At 36.1% G+C, this 25,890-nt stretch overlaps 1 protein-coding gene across 1 annotated transcript; it reads right to left on the reverse strand.

Moving 5' to 3' along the window:
• Positions 1 to 23,678: 23,678 nt before the first annotated feature.
• LOC149255048 (protein CDC73 homolog) lies at positions 23,679 to 25,677 on the reverse strand. Its single transcript, XM_089460300.1, has 3 exons — positions 24,278 to 25,677; positions 24,000 to 24,082; positions 23,679 to 23,795 (listed from the first exon to the last, which is right to left on the reverse strand). Exons 1-3 carry the CDS (start codon positions 25,362 to 25,364, stop codon positions 23,694 to 23,696), a joined length of 1,272 nt encoding a protein of 423 aa, XP_089316426.1. The 5' UTR covers positions 25,365 to 25,677; the 3' UTR covers positions 23,679 to 23,693.
• Positions 25,678 to 25,890: the final 213 nt, after the last annotated feature.

Below are 25,890 nucleotides of genomic sequence, written 5' to 3' on the forward strand. Positions count from 1 at the left end.
TTTTTGATTAATTTTATGAGATTGCCTTATTTTTCAGCTTAGTGGTGACTAATTTTAAGTTACTAAAGTATCAACGACTGCACTAAGAGGCATTGTACAACTCAATATGACTCTGATGTGTAAGTATATGTCAATTTCTGAAAAATAAAAATAAAAATAAATCGTTGATGTCCACCAATCTTAAATTATATATAACTTTTTAATCTTATTAATGGACTAAGATTAATTATTAAATCATCTCATGCTTTTTGATAGTTCCTTTATCATATACGTGAATTTGAATGGATCATAAATTTACCTTTAACAAAAACATTTACCACATTAAAGTTCCAAATTAGGCAAAATGTTAAATATTTTTACTCCTTACTAAAGCCAATGTCATTTCTTAAATCAAAGGAAAAAGGTCAATTCAACACAAAGAATAAAAAATCTTGCTCCAAAATCTTTTAATATCTCTTTTAACTAAACATTTGTAAAAATAATCTATAAAATGAAAACCCATATCCTAGGGACATATTAAAATCTTTAAAGATATCAATATTTCCACATCAAAGTTGTAATATTTGAAAATATTAATTTGATGTAATTTTATTATAAATTTTGTTATCATGCCATGTAAAAAAAATCATTGAATCTAATATTAATATTATATTTAATATTAATATTAATACATTTTGGATTAATGTAATATTAAATTTGTTATATTATAATATATATTAATATATCATGATATATATTAACTCTAGATATATATGGAGGGAAGAACAAAGACATAGAGTGATAGAGGTGGAGAGATGGGGGGAGTGACAAGGAAGAGGAAGAGATGCAATTAAGAAGAGGAAAGAGAGAAAGAAAGGAGTGAGAGAGGGAGAAAAGGGTAAGAGAGAGAGAGGGAGACACAAATATGGAGGGAGGAGAGAAGCAGAGAGAGATAGTGACAAGGTTGGAGGGAAGAGAGAGAGAGAGATGGGGGAAGAGAGAAGGAGGTACGAGAAAAAGGGAGAGAGGGGAAGAACTAGAGAGAGAAGGAGAGATGGAAGAAAATATAGATGGAGTCAGAGGGGGAGAGAGGGAGTGAAGAAGAAATACATAGAGAGAGAAAAGTGGAGAGAGAGAGAGGGAGTGACAAGGGTGTTACACAGTATTTTGTCACACCTCCTTCAATTCCTTGTGACATACGTTGAAGTGCCCAAAACATGACCATTATGCAATGTATTCATTCATATATGCATTTTAGATCCTTCCTACGACTTTTATTGGAAAATGGTTTGAGCTTCCCCTGAAGGAAATAGCTCTTAAAACCCTAAATCGAAAATCATCGCTCTTATAAGACTTAAAACAACGATGGTTGTGTGTTGCACTATACTTGACCAGCGATGGCATCACTTTGTTTCCTTGCATACCCACGATGATCCCAAAGAGGTAATTTTCCCAAAGATGATGAGAAGCTTCATGATCTAGAAGCTTCCAGAGCGACAAGTTGGAGGTTGTTCGACATAAATGAGGTCAAATTCTCCCAACTTGGCCTCTTGGTCTTATCCCTATGAGCTACCTCCTTGAGATGAGGGCCTAATCCTATCTTTGAAGAGGTCCTAACTCCCTTTCCCAACCTATTAATTCATCCTCTCCCATTGCCAAATGGTTGGTCTAGGGTTGTTCAGGTTAGAGGTTGGTTGGTCTATGTCTATTTGCACCCTTATGCTAACATTGTGCCTAGAGGCTATTCATTTGACTTGGATAAGGAGTGCTTGGAGATTTCTTGGCTTGGACTTGGATTACCACTCAAGGAGAGCCTATCAACATCAAGGCTTTGGTTATAAGATTCCCTTTATTTTCTAATAATACACAATTGTTGGCTCATCTTCCCAAAATTTATATGTTCATGTATCATTTAGCTTGACATTCCTTGATTAGTTAAGTAGGTTTCGCTTGGATTTTCTATTTGTTTTGGCATGCCTTGTTGTGTCTTGATCACTTGTGCAGGTGCATAAACATTGAGAGAAGCAGGGACAAGCCTGTGATGCAAGTGATTCAAAGTCCTCAACAAAGGAGATCGGAATAACATCAGAACAAGGTAAGCCATCTCCTTCGTTCTTATTTTCAATTGTAACCTAGGAAGATGTCTAGTTGATTGTCACTTCAGTTGCTAGACCCACTCATTGGGCTAGAGGTATCGTCTCCATCTGCAAAGAGGATTAACCTTGACAAAAAAATGGTGACTCCACTAGAGACGTTATAGCCCTTTCCATTCAATCATTCACCTTGAATTTGTAATGAGTTTGACCAACTGTCAATTTTCTAGCTTGTTTGTTTTTATGTAACTATTTTCACTTGCTGGTAATTGCTTGAGGACATTGATTTTTTTTTCTGGTCTTGAATTTTTTTTATTTTTCCTTCATTTTTCTCGCCCATTGCAGGTTTTCCTCTGACAGTCGCGATGACATCATAGATTTTTTAATTACAGTCGTGATTATCGTTGTTTTGCCTTTGACAGGTGCGATGATCCAGAGTATATAAGAAATGGGGTTTTTCTTCTTGTTTTCAGTCTTTGTGTCCTTTCTTCAGTCTTTGTGTCCTCTATCAGTGATTTTCCAGAGTGTCTATGGTGTTTTTGATTGATTGTCTTGATTAATTTGCAAAATTTGTCTCATTGGCTTTGAAATGAAATCTAGTTGAGTTCTAGGGTTTCTAGTCAATTGGTCATCACTTGTTTCTTGTTAGTATCATTGAGATGTTTGTTTTACTGATTGATTTAATGTTGTTTTATGTGGAAATCATTGAAAACATCGTTTTGAATTTGTTTTAGCTTGTATTTCGAAATTTACTTTTCGTGAAAATCGAAATTCTATTCTCATAGCAACTTGTAAGAGTTAACTAAGTTAATTTGACTTAGTTGGCTCAGTAAATTCGAGTTGGAAGTCTATATAGAGTCATGTAGAGTGATCCCTCAATTTTAGAGGCCCAGGTTGAGTTCTTTTGAGTTGTAATTAATTAATTCATGTAACTGAGTTAAAGTCAAATAAACATTAGAGAACTTGAAGTCTAAAATGGGCCTTCTAAGAAAAATGTACAACCAAAATAAAATTTATCAGAACCAATAGGATTCAAGTTGATGATGTCAACCATGGGGGATGATTCACCATTTTTGGGGTAAAAAAGTAAAAAGATTAAAAAAATAATAAAATAATAAAACTACTTTTTCAACTTGTATTTTCAACTTATCTCCCTAAGTTTTTACTCTAATTTCAAGTGGGAGTACTCGTTGGATGAAAAATTTAATTCTTCATCCAAAGAATACCCATGTTGCATACTTTTAATGGGCCCTTCTACATAAAAAATGAGAAATATATGAAAAACATGATTGCAATCACATTTTTCATGTATTTCTCAGTTTTTGTGTAGAAGGGTCCATTGAAAGTATAAAACATTGGTACTCTTTGGATGAAGAATCAAATTCTTCATCCAACAAGTGTTCTCACTCAAAATTTTAGTAAACCCACAGGAAGATAAGTTGAAAATACGAGTTAAAAAAATAGTTTTTTTTTCTTTTTTCCCTCTAAAATTTGATGATGTAATCTAATATTATTTTATTATTTCGATTATTATTTTAAAATTTCCTTAGGAGGCCCATTTTAGACCTCAAAATTCCCCTAATATACTAGTTCAAACAATTGGAGGAACTAGTAGGAGGTCTGGTATTGGGGACAAACACTAGTGTATCTTCACTACTCCACTAGTTAAATAAATATTCACTCATAAATAACTCATGCATGTCAGTTCAGAGGAAGACCCAATTGAAATTAAAGTTCTGGGACAGTGTACTATCAGTAATATAATTTTTTGAATTAAACAGATAGTGCATGCAATCAGTGGAAGGTCTATGCATGGATTGCGCATTCATGAGTGGATAATTTCTCAATTAAATATGGGCTAATTCTCTAAAAAATTGCACAACAAAATAGGGGCTTGGAAAGCAATAGAATTGGCTAAATGTTGGCTTGAGTTGTTTGTTAAGCAGAGAGATAGATTGTACTTGTGTAGGAATTGTTTGGGGTTGAACAAGCCATTGTATTTTCTTTTCAAATCTTCTGGTTAATGCAATATAGATAGTCAGGGTTTTGAGCAGTTGCTTTCCCCAAAGAAATATTGTGTTATGTGCAATTGAAATTCTTCCTTTTCTGCAAAGTGTTTTCATCGATCAATTTTGGTTTCCGCTAAAGAGTAGAGTAGATTTTTGTCTTTTGTTTTAGCATATCACATAAGTTGTTGAATTTACTAGTAAAAATCTACATGTATCGGAGTTGAAGACATTATAGAAGAGGAGAATTCAAGTTTGTTGTGTAGGTGAATTCGAATTTGCAATTCATACTTCAAAATCAACAAAATGTCATTCTACGGTTTGAGACTTGAATATGCCCTGGAGGGCAGCGTGAATTACATAGCTTGGAAGGACAGGATGGAGGCAGTGTTGGAAGACAATGGGCTAAAGGGATTCATAGATAATGACATTTTGAAGCCTCCAGCATCTCATACTCGAGATCTAGCTAAATGGAGAAAGTGTGTGGCAAAAGCGAGAAGGATTATCCTAGAAGGAGTTTGAGATCATATTGTCTCGAATATCCCTGGCAAGGAAAATCCATTCACAATGTGGAAGGCATTGGTGGACCTATTTCAAAATAGTAGTGACCACAGAAAGTTGGCATTGAAGGAAAAACTCAAAAATATCAAGATGGAGAAGGGCGACTCAATTGTGAAGTACTTGACCAAGTTCACCCAATGTCGGGATGAGCTTGGAAGTGTTGAGATTACTATTAACAATGTAAACTTTGAAACAGGAACTGATACTGTTACCCGTTTTGTAGAGGTGGCAAAAAAATGACCCGATTTTCAAAAGTGGTGATGCAGAATACACATGTTTTTTTTAGAACATGGTTTTTAGAACTTTAATTTTTTCATGTGAATTAAGTTTTAGAATGGTAGTGAATGGTAGTGATTTTCATCCTGATTTTAAAAAGTGAGTATTCTGCATCACACCCTTTTTTTAAAAGACATATTTTTTGACTTTAAATTTTCTAGTGTGTGAAATGTAAAAAATTATTTTCTAAATTTGATAGTTTTTGAAGTGGTCATTTTATTCATATTTTCTTGTTCTCTATCTTAATTTTTTTTTTTTTAGTGGGGTTTTTATTGTTTTGTGTTTTTAAATTAGAAAGTCGATAGTTTGAATTTTAGATAACCTACATATTTATACATCCTTAATTAATTTTTCAATCCACATGAAATAATTGTTTCTAAAAAACAACATGTTTTAACAATGGACATAAAAATAACCATTTTTAACATAAATATAACAAAAAAACTAAACGTTTTGATAATTTTTTGCTAGAATTAACATGTCAAAATCACAATTTTTATACAAAAATATTAACTAAAAATGGTCAAATAATAGTTTTTTTTATGAATTTCATGTCAAAAAAATAATAATAACTTTTTTTTTTTCAAAAAATAATAATTAACTTAAAAATCAATGTGAAAATCACAGTTGTGCTCTCCCCCGCGCCGCCCCGTGGAGAGCACAACTGGCGATAAATTTAATTTTGTATTTACTAAAATATTATCATTTCAAATAAATATCTTCTAGAAAACCAAAAAATAAAAATAAAAAATAAAAAATCACTACATATCATCAATATTTTACTTAAAACCAACATATTGTACATCTATATCAAAATTATTTTTAACAAATTAATCTAATCAAAATTATTTAAAAACTATTAATTTATTTACCAAACACGAAAAGAAATTACATATTATAACTTTGTTATAATATAATCCTTTATTGTAATTTTTAAATACTTTTCTAATTCCATGTGGCATATCAACCATAACAATCATCTTTTCAAATAATCATTACCATTTTTACTATGGAATTCACCCTACATCTAACATAAACCAAAAAGTGTTTTAGCTAGAAATCGATTATAACCTTGAACTGCATGAATTAACGATACCTATGAAATGGCTTATTCTTGGTGGGATGGTATACACATCCTTCATAATGTGGATAAGAGAAAATCACATCGATATATTTCATTATTTTTTTAGCATCAAAGATATTGGAAATAAAAAATGAATTTGTTGAGATGTCAGTCTTGCATGTGAATCTCGGGAAGCGTTGGATTGATTCGTACATGTATTTCTAGAATTGTTGTCGGCTTGTTTATTGAAAATCAGCAATGAAAACATTTCAGATAAATACCACTCTCAGAAACTATTCTTGCCTTTGACTAGAAATTTTATTAGTTAGATCCTCGTAAGAAATTCTCTTCTATATCTGCAGCTTGACTATCATTTATTTATTTTTTCAGTGATTTCTGAGAAAAAACCATTCTTTTTGAAGCAGACGTTGCACCTACCTGTCGTTTTGCAAAGGGCTGAATTTTGTCCGGAGTTACCTCACCGCTTCCACAGATTATTCGCCTGGGTTTTCAATTTTTTTGGACAGATTAACCAAAATTTGTGAACTAGAGCTCACAAGCTCCGAAGCCGGTAGGGGTCGATTCCCGGAATCCACCCGCCGCCGGTCTGGCGGGGCGGGTGGATTCCGGGAATCGACCCGTACCGGCGTCGGAGCTTGTGAGCTCTAGTTTATAAACTAATCCGTCTGAATATATAAGTGGCCAGGGCTTTCTACGTCATCTGATATATCTCAGGTACGGTGAAATTGGATTCCTCATCGCAATTAAATAAGTGGAAGGTAGTGACTTTGAATTTACATACAAAAGGCCGATTTTTTTACTGAATGGCGTAAAAGTCTTCAAATCTCTATTAAAAATAAGTGGAATGTCGTGACTTTGAATTTACATACAGAAGGCCGATTTTTTTACTGAATGGCATAAAAGTCTTTAAATCACATTCGCATTTAAAATTTTCCAGTTTTTGTTTGGGCAATGTATAAAACGAGGCAGAATTTGTCTTAGATCTCTTCTTCTTGAAAACAATTTGAACTCATTTCGCCTAAGCTTCACATTCGACAGAGAAATACTATTTGTTCTCATCACATAGTATTTCTCTGTCGAATGTGAAGCTTAGGCGAAATGAGTTCAAATTGTTTTCAAGAAGAAGAGATCTAAGACAAATTCTGCCTTGTTTTATACATTGCCCAAACAAAAACTGGAAAATTTTAAATGCGAATGTGATTTAAAGACTTTTATGCCATTCAGTAAAAAAATCGGCCTTCTGTATGTAAATTCAAAGTCACGACATTCCACTTATTTTTAATAGAGATTTGAAGACTTTTACGCCATTCAGTAAAAAAATCGGCCTTTTGTATGTAAATTCAAAGTCACTACCTTCCACTTATTTAATTGCGATGAGGAATCCAATTTCACCGTACCTGAGATATATCAGATGACGTAGAAATCCCTGGCCACTTATATATTCAGACGGATTAGTTTATAAACTAGAGCTCACAAGCTCCGAAGCCGGTACGGGTCGATTCCCGGAATCGACCCGCCGCCGATCGGGCGGGGCGGGGCGACGTGGGGGTGGCAGCGCCACCCCCGCGCCGCCCCGCCCCGCCCGACCAGCGGCAGGTCGATTCCGGGAATCGACCCGTACCGGCTTCGGAGCTTGTGAGCTCTAGTTCACAAATTCTGGTTAATCTGTCCAAAAAAATTGAAAACCCAGGCGAATAATCTGTGGAAGCGGTGAGGTAACTCCGGACAAAATTCAGCCCTTTGCAAAACGACAGGTAGGTGCAACGTCTGCTTCAAAAAGAATGGTTTTTTTTCAGAAATCACTGAAAAAATAAATAAATGATAGTCAAGCTGCAGATATAGAAGAGAATTTCTTACGAGGATCTAACTAATAAAATTTCTAGTCGAAGGCAGGAATAGTTTCTGAGAGTGGTATTTATCTGAAATGTTTTCATTGCAGATTTTCAATAAACAAGCCGAGAACAATTCTAGAAATACATGTACGAATAAATCCAACACTTCCCGAGATTCACATGCAAGACTGACATCTCAACAAATTCATTTTTTATTTCCAATATCTTTGATGCTAAAAAAATAATGAAATATATCGATGTGATTTTCTCTTATCCACATTATGAAGGATGTGTATACCATCCCACCAAGAATAAGCCATTTCATAGGTATCGGTAATTCATGCAGTTCAAGGTTATAATCGATTTCTAGCTAAAACACTTTTTGGTTTATGTTAGATGTAGGGTGAATTCCATAGTAAAAATGGTAATGATTATTTGAAAAGATGATTGTTATGGTTGATATGCCACATGGAATTAGAAAAGTATTTAAAAATTACAATAAATGATTATATTATAACAAAGTTATAATATGTAATTTCTTTTCGTGTTTGGTAAATAAATTAATAGTTTTTAAATAATTTTGATTAGAATAATTTGTTAAAAATAATTTTGATATAGATGTACAATATGTTGGGTTTAAGTAAAATATCGATGATATGTAGTGATTTTTTATTTTATTTTATTTTTTGGTTTTTTTAGAAGATATTTATTTGAAATGATAATATTTTAGTAAATACGAAATTAAATTTATCGCCAATTGTGTATAAAGGCATATTTTATTTCTAGTGTGAGAGGGTAATTTTTTATAATCATAATCTTTAATAATAACATTTTTTTTAATAAAATAAACATCATTTTGTTTAACAAAATGTTTTTCTCTATTGTTAAATCCTAACCAACATCAAGCTTCGGAGCTTGTGAGCTCTAGTTCACAAATTCTGGTTAATTCCAACTGATTATTCGCCTAGGTTTACATCAATTTTCTTTGACACCACTTATTTTAATACATACAATAAACAACATATTTATTGCATACAAATCGTTAAAATCATAAAACGTATGTACTTTCCTTGGGATAGGATGTTTGAATTATGCAATATGAAATTTATAATGTTTATGGGCATATAGAAATATGCGAACACAGTTGGTTCAGATATATATATATATATATATATAATTAAAAAGAAATAATAATAATTTAAGTAATATAATTTTATATAATATAAAAAATGAGTATAAATTTATTTTGATTTCAAGTTTATTCACCGATAAGGTGGACGATTAAATTCTGTAACATATGTAGAAATAAAAATGATCTCTTTCTAAATGAATTAAAAACTAATTTGCTTCCTTTATCTAGTATAGACAACATAGAAGACCTCTATCATAATTTTACTACAACCCTCTCATATTCTATTAATAAGTTCTCAATTGAAGTTTCAAATAATAAAAGAAATAGCAAAACCAATCCATGGTATGACAAAGAGTGTAAAAGTGCGAGGAGAGAAATTAAGGAAGCTGTTGATGAATCTCTTAAAATGGACAAGATAAAAATATATAAAGCCCTAACTAAAAGGAAAAAGAGGCAATACATTCGTCAAAGACAAGGGAATCTCTTACACCTCTCTGAGCTAGCTCCTAAGAAATTTTGGAGGAAAAATCTGACTAAGAAGACTAAAGAGGTGTCTCACCTCCATTCTTGGAATAAGAAGAAGGATTCAGGGGAAGTTGCTAGGGGGATGCATGAGAGAATTCAAATAGGAGGATTCTCATAGATATGATTGCGCTTAGTTGAAAAACAACCGTGCATATTCATTGAACCCTTATGCTTTGGAACAATACAAATATTAGGATTGGATAAGTTCTTTAGTGATGCATACGCCCTTTGGTTGGAAGTCCTCACATGTATAGTGTATTTCAAGACCATATTACACTTCATGGACTCTTAAAGACTATTGTAATATATTGTATTTTATTATATGATACTGTGAAGGATGCCTCTTAGGTCAGCAATGGTCCAAGTAGCATGTTTTTGAAAAATTAATTGTATATATTAAATTTGTTATTTATTATGTGAATGTTTGAGCAACGATATCTATATTTGGTCGAGCTCTATTATTTTGTCTGTACTCCAATTATATATAGTTAGCATTATAGTTTTGATGAAAATTTTAAGGTGACGTTAGGTTGCCTTCGCATCCCCGACTACAGGTTTCGAGGGTGGACGTCAGCTTGTATGTGCGATACAACGGACAGAGAGACAGTACGCGACAGAGAGACTCGGCAAAGTGAAAAAACGCAGACATTCTCCATTGACGGGCAGCTTGGGTTTTACCAATTCCACGCATCAAATGACAATCCACATTACCAATTCCACGCAGCGGCACCCCCGGGCCGCCCCGCCCCGCCGGACCGGCGGCGGGTCGATTCCAGTATCAACACTTTCGTTCTGAAGCTATATTTTGCAGGAAAATTTCGTAGAAAATTTCGTAGTCACTGCCATTTTTAAAACAGCCGCAAAATTGACACCTAAAAAAATAGATCATTATTCCAGTATCAACACTTTCGTTCTGAAGCTATATTTTGCAGGAAAATTTCGTAGAAAATTTCGTAGTCACTGCCATTTTTAAAACAACCGCAAAATTGACACCTAAAAAAAAAACATCGTTCCAGTATACACACTTTTCGTTTTGAGCACTGTTTTTGTGGTTTTTTGGGGGTTTTTGGGCCAGAGTTCCCGTTTTGAGTTTATAGTTCCCGTTTCAAAGTTTACATTGTTTATTGCAGAAGACGATTTGGTGAGCCTAGCACTTTTAGGACTTCCCAATAGCTGGCACAATTACCGGGAGTCAGTTAATGGGAGAGAGAAGTTACCAGAGTGGGAGCGATTGTGGTCTGACTTGGTATAGGAAGAGATTTGGCAAAACACTAGGGATGGATCCTCATCAAAGCATGATGATGACGAGAATTATTTCTTAGCTTGTAAGGCAAAGAAAGGGAAGGGGAACTCATTGCATTCCAAATCATATTCTTGTCAGGGCGGCAAGAAGAAGGACATGTTGAAAGTCAAATTCTTTCACTATCACGAGTTGGGATATTTTTCCACAAAGTGTCTACACAAGAAGGCCAGTAAGAAACCCTCAAGAGGGGCGGAAAGTGAGGCTCTTGCTTGCAGGTGAGGCTCTTGCTTTACATTTCGAACTGGACTTTACCCTCATCGCTTGTATGGTGTCATCGATGATGGGTAGTCTGTGGTATCTGGACAGTAGAGCTTCTTTCCACATGACTGGTAACAAAGATCTCTTCGGTAACTTGGAGGAGAAGGATATCCATATTCATATGATGGGGGATGATGGGAGGTATAGCGCAACCGGTATAGGTACAGTTACCTTTCAGAGGGAGTCGGGTTCTCCCCTCACTTTGCAAGATGCTATGTATGTTTCTAGTTTGAAGAAGAACTTGGTATTTGTTGCCATGTTTGAGGATAGAGGCTATGATGTGATATTTAGTAAGGGAAAGGTGTTCCTTCATCACATAGCCATAGGGAAAGTGAAGAGGATATGGGTTCAAATGAATAACCTATACAAGTTGGAGGTAGAATATTGCATTATCCTGAGCACTAAAGCAGGGAAGGTGCAAAGTCGAGACATCGGTGAGTTGTGGTACAGGAGGTTGGGTCACTTGCACCATAGCGCTTTGAATTTCATGCAGCAAATTTCTATAGGGATTCCCAAGGGTACGCTAGAGTAGAGAGACACATGCAAAGGTTGTACATTGGGGAAGTACACCAAAGCTTCATTTCATGACAAAAACAGTCAAGCATAAGCGATCGTCGATTGAGTTTGCTCAAATGTGAGTGGGTCGTTCTTGACAACATCCACGTCCAAGCACATGTATTATGTTATATTTGTTAATGATTTTTCTCGTAAGTGTTGGATCTTCTTCATGTAGAAGAAAGATCGGACTTTTGCAAAGTTTTTTGAATTTAAAGCACTGGTAGAGAAATATATTGACAGGAAAGTTAAATCTCTTAGGAGTGATAATGGTGGAGAGTATGTGTCGAATGAATTCAAAAACCTCTATGCATCAAAAGGAATTCAACAAGATTTGATAGCACCTCATAACCCACAGCAGAATGGGGTTGCTGAAAGGAAGAACAAAATTATTGTAGGAGTAGCACAGATGTTGCATGATTAGCGCCTACCATTACACTTCTGGGTTGAAGCATGTAACACAACTGTTTATTTGCAGAACAGAAGCCCTCATCGAATTATCGAGATGAGTACAACATAAGAGGCTTTTTCAGGGAAGAAACTAGATGTGGCACACTTCAGAATTTTTGGTTCATCAATGTATTTCCATGTAACCAAAGATGCACGGAAAAATCTAAAGTCAACAATGGAGTTAGGTATATTTTTGGAGTGCATTGATACACCTCACAGCTATCGAGTGTAGCTTCTAACCAACAAGATGACAGTGGTTCGCAGAGATGTAAAATTTGATGAATAGAAGGGCATGAGATGTTCCCTTGAGAGGGAGCTTCAGCTACATGCAGTTGAGGACCTTTTAGCTCCAAAGGAGGAACCTTGGGATGATGTGGAGCAGTCACATGCTAAGGAACAGAGAGTGGAAGCACCCACTCATACAAAATCTTCTAGAGATGGGAGAAAGCACACCAGAGAGGCTAACAGGTTATTGCATGATGTTAGAGAGAATGTGGGAGAACCCACATCACAGGGTAGGCAGAGGAGGTCACCAGAGAGGTACATTGTCTAAATGGCTCTGATGAGCAAATGGATTGAGATTGAGCCATCCTCTTTTGAGGAAAGTGCATAAACCAATTTGGGTTGATGCCATGGTTTAGGAGTATCAAGAACAGTGTTTGGAAAGTGGTCCCAAGACTAGTAGACAAGTTAGTGGTCAGTTCCATATGGCTTTACAAGGTAAAGCAAGCAGCGAATGGTAGTGTGGAGAAACACAAGGCCAGGTTTGTGGCCAGAGGGTTCTCTCAAGTGGAGGGGATTGATTACGATGAGTCTTTTGCTCCTGTTGCAAGGTACTCATTAATTTGATCCATTCTAGCACTGTCAACGCGGATGGGATGGAAGATACGTCAAATGTATGTAAAGACAACATTCCTCAATGAAATGATTGAGGAAGAGGTGTATATTGAGCAGCCTCAAGGATTTGAGACCTTCAATAGAGATTTGCATGTGTGCATATTAAAGCGAGGGTTGTATGGATTGAAACAAACACCTCGTGCTTGGTACACCAGGATCGATAGCTATTTCACCAGGTTGGGCTTCACCAAAAGTGAAGCAGATGCAAACCTTTACAATATTGTCGTTGAATGTAAATTGTTGATTATTGTTTTATATGTTGACGATTCAACTCTGAAAGGTGATGATAAGTTGATCAAGTATTGAAAAGAGGATCTTGCAAGAGAGTTAGAAATGAAGGACTTGGGGCATGCACTACTTTCTGGGATGGAAATATGGCAAGGAGATGAGGAAATGTTTGTCTCTCAGGGTAAGTATGCTAACGAGATACTAAATAAGTTCCACATGGAGAGCATTAAACCCATGGAGACTCATCTAGTTGGTAACTAGAGGAAGGAGGATTCTACTTCCGGTGAAGTAGTGGAAGCTACTATTTATAAGCAGCTTGTGGGTTCACTCATGTATTTGGTAAACACTTGACTGGACATGTGTTATGCAGTTAACCAATTTAGTCAAGCGATGGTTAATCCAACCAAATTGTATTGGAAGGTAGCCAAACATGTGTTGAGATACCTCAGAGGCACTACTTAGTATGGTCTTTGGTATAGATGGACAGAGGGCGTGAAGTTTTGAGGGTTCACCGATGTAGATTAGGCATGGATTCCATTCGACAAGTAGAGCACATTAGGTGGGATCTTCAATATTGGGTCAACAACTGTTTCTTGGTACAACGAGAAACCAAGATCAGTTGCACTTTGTTCAGTAGGAGAAGAGTACATGGATACTAGCTAAGCATCTTGTGAGGCTACCTAGATGAGGAAGATTCTAGTTGGTTTGTTTGGTCAGCAGATAGATCCGATAGTGATTTACTGTGACAATCAGAGTTGTATCAAACTCTTTGAGAATCCAGTTTTTCATGATTGTTCCAAGCATATTGATATATGGCATCATCATCTTCGAGATTGTGTGCAGAGGAGAATTATGTTGTTAAGATGTAAATTCAAGTTTCACAAAGGCAGGATCAGGGTAGTTGATAATCCCTTTCTTTTTGTGAGGGAATGTTTAAAATGGAAAGAAGAAATCCAAATTAAATTAGGAATTAAATCGAAATTATACTCTCATATACTCTCATAGCAACTTGTAATAGTTAACTAAGTTAATTTGACTTAGTTGGTTCAGTAAGTTCGAGTTGGAAGTCTATCTAGAATCATGTAGAGTGATCCCTAAATTTTAGGGACCCGGGTTGAGTTCTTTTGAGTTGTAATTAATTAATTCAGTCTAACCGAGTTAAAGTCAGTTAAATTAGTTCAAACAGTTCGAGGAACTAGTAGAAGGTGTAGTATTGGAGACGGACACTAGTTCATCTTCACTGCTCCACCAGTTAACTAGAGATTCACTCATAAATAACTCATGCATGGCAGTTCAAAAGAAGACCCAATTGAAATTAGAGTTCAAGGACAGTGTACTATCAGATGTATAATTTTCTGAGCTAAAAAGATAGTGCATGCAATCAGTTGAGGGTCTATGGATGGATTGCGCAGTCATGAGTGGAGAATTCCCCAATTAAATATGGGCTAATTCTCTCCGGAATAACGCAAGGAAGTAGGGGCTTGAGTTGTTTTATGAAGCAGAGAGATAGATTGTACTTGTGCAGGAATTGTTTGGGTTGAACAAGCATTGTATTTTCTTCTCAAATCTTCTGGTTAATGCAATATAGATATTCAGAGTTTTGAGCAGTTTCTTTCCCCATAGAAATATTGTGTTATGTGCGATTGAAATTCTTCCTTTTCTTCTTAGTGTTTTCATCGATCAATTTTGGTTTCCCCTGAAGAGTAGAGTAGATTTTTGTATTTTGTTTTAGCATATCATGTAAGTTGTTGAATCTACAAGTAAAAATCTACATTTTAGAAGCATGAAAGGACAGTTGAAGTAAAAGTTTGAATGGTTCAAGGAATTCATCTAGCGAGATAGAAAGATAAGAGTTTGTCACACCCTATCATCATTAGAAAGAAGCATTTGCAGAATAAGAATCACCAAGATCCTCCTTTGGAATCTTTGTTAAAAGGTTCACCTCTACTTAGAGGAAGCAAGTGTAACATAGATAGTCTAAATTCCACCTAGTGTTGGATCCACAATTTAGAAGGATGAAGGTATGTTGACAGAGAAGTGCAGCATGACAATTTAGTTGAAGCATTTTCATCTTCAAGCAAGGAAAGGGAAGTTGTTGAAGAAAGCTTAGATGATCACATGAAGGAAGAGGTATGCATATATATGTTAACTTTGATAGATAGATAAAGTCATGTCATCACTTAATTGCAAATAGAATGGTTAGAATGATCTACCATATAAGCATGATTGAAGAAGGGGCTCTTCCTTATGGATGACACATGAAGGCATAAGTACAATATGCATGGAACTATTTTATATGGTGACATGATGGAATCAACATTACATGACCTCATGGAGAATATGAGGTGGTTGGCAACCATTGTTCCTATGATGAAAGAACTATGTATTGAGATCCTGAGGAAGCAATATATGATGGAGCTAGAAGAAGAGTTCATAAAGATAGTCACTTGAGATAAAGATAAGTAATCAACATCCGATAACAAATAGAAGGATTAGCTATGACATCTCCATATATAAGGTATGAAGACCCTGATAAGTATGAAGCAAAAAGAGAAGCTTGGAAGTAAATATCTTGGAGATGGGTTCAGATAATATGCATGATGTTGATATTATGACAAAAGGCCATCATGAAGAGGTAGTTATACTCTTGAAGTTCATTTTTTATTTTTGAAAGCAAGCATTTGGTTGGGTTGGAACAAGGCTACCAAAAGAGGGTTGTAGAAATTCATCTACAACTTGTACACGTAGACTTGGATGGAAAACTATGGAAGGAACATGACTTGAAAAGAGGTAGCAGTATGAAAGATAACTAGATAATGATAAAGGAGGTCATTTCCTGATGAAGAGAAGGATGACATGACTATTGATTCAACACTATGTTTCATTGAAGGGAAGTGATGTAGAAGATGGTCGATGCTCTATGAAGAATTTTTGAAGAAGATGGCTCCATGATGAAGAAACTAAATTTCATCCATGACATGATGATGCAAAAATAAGGAGCCCTACAAATAGCTTATAGTACCATGATCTCCACCAAAGAGCAGATATTTTTGGTTGGAAACAAGTCCCTAGTTAAGAGGGAGATTGGGTGTATTCTTTTTATAGGAAGAGTAAATCTTCCCCAATTGATAGGGAGAAATAGACACATCATTCTTGTCTTCACATTATGAAAAAAATTGAGGATTGGGTAAGCATCTAATAATGAGACTGATACTCTTTGAAGATGAGGTGGGGCATCCAATAGGTAAGAGTAGTCGAAGATGAAATTCCTTGAGGATGTGTAAAACCAAGATGGTAATGGTCCTAAAAGGACATATCTTGTGAATGTCTGGATGGGGTATGTGCCTTGAAAGACGATGATGAAAGTGTCTATAAATCATTTTTCTCCCCGACAATGTGCTCTAATCTAGTGGAGAGATAGAGTTGTTAGTCAAGGCCTTGCTATATGACAATGTTAGTTGGCAATATGAGATGCACTGATATAAGATGATAAAGATAGCTTATGAGATGGCTTACCAATCCAACTCTTCTTATGAGAATTCTTCAGTATGAGAATGTCCATGTACCATGTATGTATTATGAATACCTCCTTAGTTAAGAGGGAGTGTTGAAATATGTAACTAGGTTTGGTCTTCATAATGTCTTATGTACTATTGATTTTATGTATTTGATGTAAAAGAGAAAAATAAAATTATTATTATTATTTTTATAGCATGGGTTTCATGCTCTAAGTCATATTGTTTTCAGGTCAAGCACCCGTTGTTTGCTTCTAGGAGTTGTCATAGAGTCAAAGAAGTCAAAGAGTCATTGCCATATGTAAAAGACCCTATTGGGCATCTTGTATCAAGTCAAAAGAATTTATTGTGAGTCAAAAGTCTCCCTCCAAGACCAAGTCGGCCTGCAAGAAGATAAGTCAGCCTACAAGAATGAAGTCGACCTCATTAGGGTTGTTCAAGCTCCATGAAAGGCTATATATACAAGGCACTCGACCTCATTAGAAGATCATCTAAGAAGTTCGTTCAAGGACAAGAAAGAAACCTAAAGGGACAAGTGAAAAGGAGGAAAACCAAAAGAAGAAAATGATTGAAGTTTTTGAAGATTGTTTTGGGCTACATCCTCCCACACATGCAAAGAAAATTAGGGCACACTTTTGTTGCAGCAAGACCGAAATTGCAGTCATCACATAAGGTTGAAGTTTGGGTTCACAAGATCAAGTTTGGAAGTCGAGTTACCAAGGAAGAAGAAGCTCTCTAAGCGAAGGAAGAAGGAGACATATTTCACCATATTTCACCCACACGTGTGAGCTAGGGTTTCTGCAGTAAGGCCAAAAAATTGTAGTCAAAGTTACAATTCTAAACTTGAGATCAGAAGTGAAGTTGAAGTAGTTTTCAAGCAGGAGGGGTTTTTGGCTTGGGTCTAAGAGGTCTTGGAATTTGGCATTTGAAGATTCTATAAGAAGAGAAGAATTCTTGTAGGTTTTCCTCTCTAGGAGAGGTTTTGTCCCTGGCTAGCAACCTATATCTTGTGTCCACTTGTTCGATTGATCTTCATAGTTTGGTAGTTGTTTGATGATAAGAGCATTATAATAATCAAGAGAAGAAGTTAATTACAAGTACATCAAGTTTAAGTAAAGAGCATCACAAACAATTATCTAAGTAAAGAGAAATCACCCTAATCTAACTACCCTTGATTTCTCAACAAATTGAAGGAGTTTTAAGCTCCGAAATTTGAATTTTCAAATTTCAAATTTCCCTCCAAGGCAAATCATCCAACCCCTCCTAGAAGCTTCTCTAGACATTATAAAAGGAGACTCCTCACCTCAAAGACAAGTATTTGGATGCTAAATCTTGTGAAATATTTTTATGTGATATCCTTGCAGCCAAGAGGAGTCCTAAAAATATACTTGTGTGGTTGAATATCTAGAAGGTTTTTGGAACTATGATCACATCTTTTGGCAAAGGATTTAGTTGCAACATAGTGCACTTGATGCAGAAATTTGGATGTGATCTAAAGCCTATCTTGTGCAAACTCGGTACGACTTTAATAACGGACCTGGGGTATTTTCTTCTAAGATCATCCTTGTGCAATTTCTTGCCTCTGAGCCCGAGCTTTCAATAGAATTTAAGGAGAATATCAAGGGCTCTCTGAATTATATTCATGGCTCTTTTAAGACCATATCTGAGGCAATTCATTTGGTTTTTCTTGCTCATCTTTGAAGGATAATAGTTGGGGATTTGTGCATCATTGTGGCCATTCGACCCTCTTCCTAAAGAAATTCTAGGTGGCAAATAAAATGTTAAAATTTCAGAATTTATGAGATTGGTTCGTTGATTCCTAAGGCCTACTCTGCCCCTTCTTATGGCAACAAACCTATGATATTTCAAAGACACAGGTCAAGAGTTTTAAGGTGAAATCTTATGCACTGGTGTAGTCCTTTTCTAGAAAGATTATAGCACTCTTAGGGCATTAATTGTGAGCACCTTCCTAAGCATAAACATGAGATTTGTGGATTTTTGGCCCTATAGAAAGAAATTTTGGGCAATGGTTATGGGGATATTTTATCATTGAGATTATTTTTACTTGGCTCTCATTGATACAAGTCCTTATAGGAACACTAATTTTGTAGGAGAAATCTTGTGTTCAACCCTTGGCTTACCCTGTGATCACTTGTAGATTTATAGCATTTTTAAGGGATTGAAATCCTCTTAAGCAGCGCGACACCTCTAGTAGGTTTCTTCAGGTAGTAATTTCTATTATGGAAAGGTTTTGTTTGGTTTGTAATCAAAATATGGTGTAATAATTGAAATCTCATCACAAGTTGTAGACATTCATTAAGCCCTAATCATTGGAAATCAAGGCATGCATCAGAGAGCTTAGGCTTGATTAGTATTGACAAACCTATCTAATCAGATTTGACTGATCTCTGAGATTATTTTGAAATTGATGTCACATTAGTCTTTCATTTACAGATCATTGTATTAGTTGTTGAAATTTCACAATTTGTGGAAGGCGTAATATTCATGCTCCACAATTATGTAGAAATAGTATAAGGGTGGTGACCAAAGTTGCAATGACATCCTTGACCCATCTAAAGGCATAAGGCTTCAAGGCCGTGAAAGATTATATTCTTGATCCATAACATTCAATGGATATCCATAAGCACATCCTACAGGGTTGAAGTCACTGAGGTTTTAGAAGGCCTTTCATTATAAGCTTGAATCATCAATTATGAGATATAATTACATATGTGAACAAAGGATTGGTTTAATGCTCTAAGAACTATGAGAGTGTTGTTACAAGGCAATGTATGTAAACCAACAAAGTTTATCTAAAAGGTGTTGATGTATGCAACACTAAGAACTTCATCAGTCTGTACAAGGGCATCTTATAGTGAATAGTACATTTGACAATAGTAAAATCAAGGGCATCTTCAAGTACAACAGTGAATTTCTACTTCAATACTTTTGAGGTTTCAATTAATTGAATACATCAACAATTTCAGTTTGGATTGTTATGATTGAGTAATTTTGAAGTTGGATCATCATTGTAAACTTGAAGCATATATCATCCAACATGCAACAGTGTGAACATTGACTTTTGAGTTTGCATGCCATAAGAAGAATCTTCAATTGTGAACTTCTAGGGTTTGACAACAAATTGTCTTATCTGATGCAAGTGTTTGCATGAGGCTAGGCCTATTAATGTAGAGACATGTATATGTTAAGACAAGGTTTTGGCAGAATTAGTTATGCAAGATTTGCTTGAAAGAGTATGTTGTTGAGCTAGAGTTCAATCCTTGAGCAAGAAAAGTTGGCATTATTGTTGGCAATTTTGATAAAGTCAGTAGAGAATTTTTGTTATTATTTATATCAAGCACAAGTGGATCCACTCTGAAAATTGTGAAATGTGGTATGCTCGCTGAATAGGGTGGTAGGGTGGTTCAAGGCCAAAGTGTGGAGTTTCTTTCAAGTTGGAGCCTAAGAACACTTCAAGGCGGCAAGGTGGTGTTAGGGCATGTTGGAGCCTATGTAGGGCATTGGTGCATCCTTCCAATTGGACCTGGTAAACAAGGTGTTGAAACATCCTTCAAGTTGGAACCTGTAAACTAGGGTGTTGGAGTGTCTTTTAGTTGTAGTTGATAAATTAGTGGGGTGGAAACTCGAACAGTTGTAGCTTGAGAATTTTGGAAGTTGGAACTTCCTAATTGATGTAAATTATTTTAAACTTATTTTAAAAAGCATTCAATGGTTTTTCTCCCGTAAGGGTTTCCGCCTAAAAATCTTGTGTCTACTAACTCTAAAATTATACATTGTTGAATGGTGTTGATTTATGTTTTTAATATGATGCTAATGTTAATTAATGTTTTGGGAAGCTAAAAAATTGACTAAGTAATTGAAAGAAAATATTGATTCACCCCTCTATATTTTCAACAAAACAACCTATTGATGTTTTGTGGACATTAAGAAAGCCTTTGACACAGTGTCTAGATACAAACTATGGAACAAAATGGAAGAGTGGGGTATCCCAAATGGATACAGATTTGTAGTTCATAGACTTTCTGAAAAGGTTAGAGCTAAAACAAAACAAGTAAAGTCTGAATGTTTTGGTAGTGACAATGGTGTTAAACAAGGATGTCCTCTATCTCCCACTTTGTTTGGCTTATACATTGATAGTCTGGAAGCTTGGTTAAGCAAAGCAGATGGAGAGGGTGTCCATTTAGTAGGTTATGTGGTGAAGCTACTTTTATACATAGATGATCTTATTCTAATTTCAAAAACAAAGCATGGATTAAGAGAACACTTAAAGGCCTTTGAACACTTTTGTCAAGAGGTCAAGATGCAAGCGAACATTGCAAAGACCAAAATCATGATATTTTGATCTTCTCTTTAAATAGAAGAGACCAACTAATCACCTTTCTTTTCAAAGGCAACCCATTGGAGATAGTGAAAGAATACAAATTTAGGGATTGACTTCCAATATAAGCTCAACTCGGAAAACTTCTAGAGCGAAAAGGATACAAGGAGGATGGAGAGCCTCATACTTACTCCAAAACAAATGCCAAAAAGATGAACTTTGGAATTGGGTAACAAAAAAACCCTTTTTGGTTGGCTAGTTACATCAGTTCTTCTCTACGGTTGTTAAGTGTGGGGAAGCAACATGCCAACTTGTAACTGGAGATAGATTAGAAAGAACCTATAAGCAACTAATTACTAGCAAACTCAAAGTTAAAGCCACAATCCCAAATGAAATCTTTTAGCTGAAACAAGTACTTTTTTTGTTGGAGGCAACAGCAATAATCAGGGTAGTAATTTATTTAAAGAAGGTTGAAAATATGGATAACCAAGGTTGGCCAAAGATTGCCATGGGGCAGGAGTTAAACAACAAAACATAGATGAAGCAAAACAAAATGTGGTTGAGTCAATAGAATATCAACTACATGAATGTCTTAACACCAAAGAAGAAGTAAAAAAAATTGTGTTTGAAAAATTTAGGACCATCATGTGGACCAATCACATTGGGCGTAAAAAAGCATATTACATCAAAGAGTTTAACACGACCATGGTGAGAAAACATATTTAGGGCAACTATTCAAGGAAAAGCAAAGGACGAAATCACATCACCTTAGTTGTGAGACTAGTAGGTGGAGGGTGACCAAAGAAGTTTCGGAAGAGAGAACTTGCATATTCTGCAATAAGAATGTGGTAGAGACAGAATAGCAATTTGTCATGGAATGTGCAGCCTATGAGAATATCTGCATTCAGTATGAAAACAACTTAAAGATTGACTTCTTTAACAACATGCACCGAGGATAAAATCAACCAAATTGCTATTCTTCTAGTTAATATTCATGGCATAAGATTCAACATGAAAAGAAGTATGAAAACGAGCTAAGAATGTTACTCCCTTGGTCCCTTAGTTTGTTCAGCATTGTAGACATCATTAAAATCAACTACTCAATCAATCTCATTTACAATGTTATTCTGCACCTTAAAATGATTAATACACTAGCATTGAACATTTGGCTTATAGTACAAGAAATACTCTTGATTGTCCGAATTCAATCTTTTCTTGCATAGATATTATTGTGTCCAATATTATTATTTAATTGCTTTGAAAAAAAATGGGAGTTTAATTAGAATATATACCCCTAATAAGTCTAAATAAGTCTAAATATCTGGAATATCACCATTTCCTCTCTATCACTGAATCTAAATATCTCTCATATTTCTCCCTTTCCTCCATATCACTAAATCTAAATATCTCTTATATTTCTCCCTTTCCTCCATATCACTAAATCTAAATGTCTCCCTTTCTTCATCCCATCTCTGGAATGTCTCCCTTTCTTTTATAAATGCCTATGTCTTCCTTCCTTCTACGAATGTCTCAAAAATTTGAACTTATTGAGTAAAAAAGAATTATTACAAAACAAAATGCATGAAATCTTTTACAGCTTCTAAAAAAATCCCCACACTATCAATGCTACAGCATGCTTATGCTAATCTTAATTAAGTGATCACGCGATAGGAAGTTCACGAAATTTGTGCATTATATAGCAGACTAAATTCTGTAAAATCAAGTAGTAAAAGATGTCTTCGGTGAGACTATTTATGCTTGTCAGATGGAACCTGACACACCCTACAAAAGCAAAAGGAATTTGGACAAGACGTAGTCAGGCACTTTTGAATAGCATTTTTCGGAAAATACTGGATACAAGCCCAAGCAATCAAGTATGGGATAACCCTGGAAAACAGGGCATATAAAGATTTCAGCCAACATAACCATCTTATCAGAAACTCTAAATTTACAGAGAGTTCGTATGTAAAGTTTTCAGCCAACAGAACCATCTTACCAAAAACTCTCAATTTACAGCGAATTCGCATGTAAAAGTTTCAGCCAACAGAACCATCTTACCAAAAACTTTCTCACAATTTATAGCGAGATAGAGAATTAACCATCTTACCAAAAACTCTCAATTTATAGCGATGAAGCCTCTAACTCCCCTATGACAATTGTTTCAGGACTTCAGTGCATAGAACTTCAAATTTTACATCATTCTAAACAACATTATGAGGTAAGTAAGCCCTTAAAAACCTTTACTTGACATTTACATGCGCCAAATGTAGGCCCCACCTAACAAGGGCCTTTTAGTGGATACAATTCAACAAGCAGGATGTACAGAGAAAATTCCAAACAGTCTCTGATACTATACCACATTTTGCTGCCAGAAAAAAAGGTGTATTCTACCTTTACGTAGTGGTGTAAACAGCCTTCAATTGCATATGACCATTCCAATCTGCTTTGAGCTGAGCAGCTCAAGAGTATCTGTGAATTGGAATTTGCAACATTATAATAATGGGATAGAAAACTACCTAATCCATGTGCTTCAACAGTGAGAATCTGTGGCTGTAACAAATATTGTGGCAGCTCAAGGATCTCCCATTAACGGCATTTTAGTAGATATGGCAAATACATTCACAAAGGCAGCCTCTAGACAATACTATGAACACTGGTATTTAGAATGTTGAGTTGGACCTCCTAGCCCGCATGTATGCATCCAGCTTCTCCCAAATCTCTATTGCTGCAGCTTTATCTTGATGCCGCTTATGTTTGCTAATCTGCAAGTAAATTACACGAGCTAAACAATAAGCAGACAAAATTAATGGCAAAATAAATGAGCGTACATGATACAATAATCTCTAATAGACTGAAATTTATCCCATCATCTGGAACAAGACAAATCTATAAGCAGCTTGTTATAGAAGCAGAGCTCGAAAACTTGACAATACTCAAACAGTAACAGAAAAGTCTAAATCTCATACCGTAACTATCTTCACATTCCACTGCCTCGCAGATTTAGCAGACTCCACACTGTCATCTTCAAAGCGAATGTAAAACCCCAGGACTGTAAACATCAACACCATCTATTAGATATTGACATACCATCCGCATGACATTACAATTGAAAAGAAAATCCTTAGTGTGATAAATCTTGATCACCTTACCTCCTGCAACAAAGCGTTAAGTTTGAGAATTCAACCCATGGTGTTTGTGGGGTCGGATGGACGCAGGAAAATTAGATAGGAAAAGGAACACTTACTTTTATTGAATATCTCTGCATGGTCCTTGAAAGGCCAATCCTTGAACTGCCATTCCTTCCCAAGCACGAACACCGCAACGACACGACTCCAGTCACTGGGCGACAACGCGGATGGTTTATCCCTCACCTCAAACGTAAACCCTGTCCTGTCACGGCCACTCTTCCTCTGGATAGTAATACACTCTGGCTTCTTGAGCATCTCCTTCACCTTGGCATCAGGGGTATGGTAAACCCCATCCTCCAAAAATTCCTTCACATTGTACATATTCAAGAGGGTCTGGAAGGCACTGGGAACAAGAATTATAGGCACACCCTCACCAACACTACTGCTGTTACATTTAATGCCAGCATTAAATGCTGAGGATAGCCTGGGATTTCCCTTCAACCCATCGTTCTGCTTACTGTATTTTCCCCCAATACCAATCCCAAGATCCTTCTCAAACCCTTTTTCTTCAAAGGGTCTCTTGATGCCCTTATTGGGTGTCTGTAAATTTTCCTTTTCTGGCACTTTTCTTTCTTCGTCCTTCTTATTTGCCATCGCAATAACGTGCTGAAAATTCTTATTCCTGCACTCCAGAAGGGCTTCTCTGTCCTTCAAGGGTTTCTCCAAAACCCTAATCAGCTCAATCCAGTCGATCCCAGCGTGGTTATCCGCGTTAATCTGGTTTTCTGGAGACCCCTTTCCGTCTGTCTCTTCCCTGGGCCTTTTGTTGAACAATCCAGGATCCTCGGGGCGGTATTCCTCGATGGCAGGTTTCAGAACGGGCTGTATGGCATCGGTGGAGTTGATTTTACCCTGCAGATAGTCCAATAGCGGTTTACGGTCGGGTAAGGAGACGATCTGGAACCTGTGAACGCGGGCTTGCTGGAGGTAATCAGTGTGCTTGAGGTGGGAGTTGTTGAGGAAGAAGAGGAGGGATTCGACGGTGTAAAGCCCGCCTTGCTTGGCTCTGTAGGCGGTTTCCAGGGTGCAAGGTAAGCGATATTCATCCCCGAAAAGGAATTCGTCGGGAGAGCCAGGGAGCCGACTTATTTTCTCCAGCTCGCCGCGGGTTGTGTAGTCGCGGAGGACTGTGAGAGGGTCCATGGATTGCCTGAGGGAAGCTTAGACGATGTGACCGTTGGATAAGTTAACAGAGCGCTTGCAGCTATGAAGAATCCAAAAGCAGCTAGGAAGCCGAGAGAATTAGTATGGTAGACACCGTAGAGAATAAGTATTAGTGTAGTAAAAATTCCGTAGGGAAGAAACAATCAAAGAAATATTATGGTAAACATTTCTCGAGAACATTCACAGGTTACAGGTACTTCAAACCTTGAACAGAGCTTTTCAGAAAATCCCTGGTGGCATATAATCTGAGTGGCACATGTAAAGTAGGAAGTAGCATTTGATAAGCAAAACTGTTTCTTATATTTTGTTTTGACATATGTTCAGGGTATTTAAAAACAATATATATAGGCAAGTTTAGATTAGGGCCAACCCATAAGTACAGAAGAAGCATGAAGTATTAATCTCCGAGAGTGACATTTATCACTACAATCATAGGAGGTTCAGTGGGCATCCCAAAGTGGCTTCCATTGTTAACTTATTTTTTTGAAGTTTAAATATATAATCT

Source organism: Pinus tabuliformis, chromosome 7, assembly GCF_031772625.1.
Source record: "Pinus tabuliformis cultivar Carrire ecotype Pingquan chromosome 7, CPIR1, whole genome shotgun sequence".
Lineage (NCBI taxonomy): Eukaryota > Viridiplantae > Streptophyta > Pinopsida > Pinales > Pinaceae > Pinus > Pinus tabuliformis.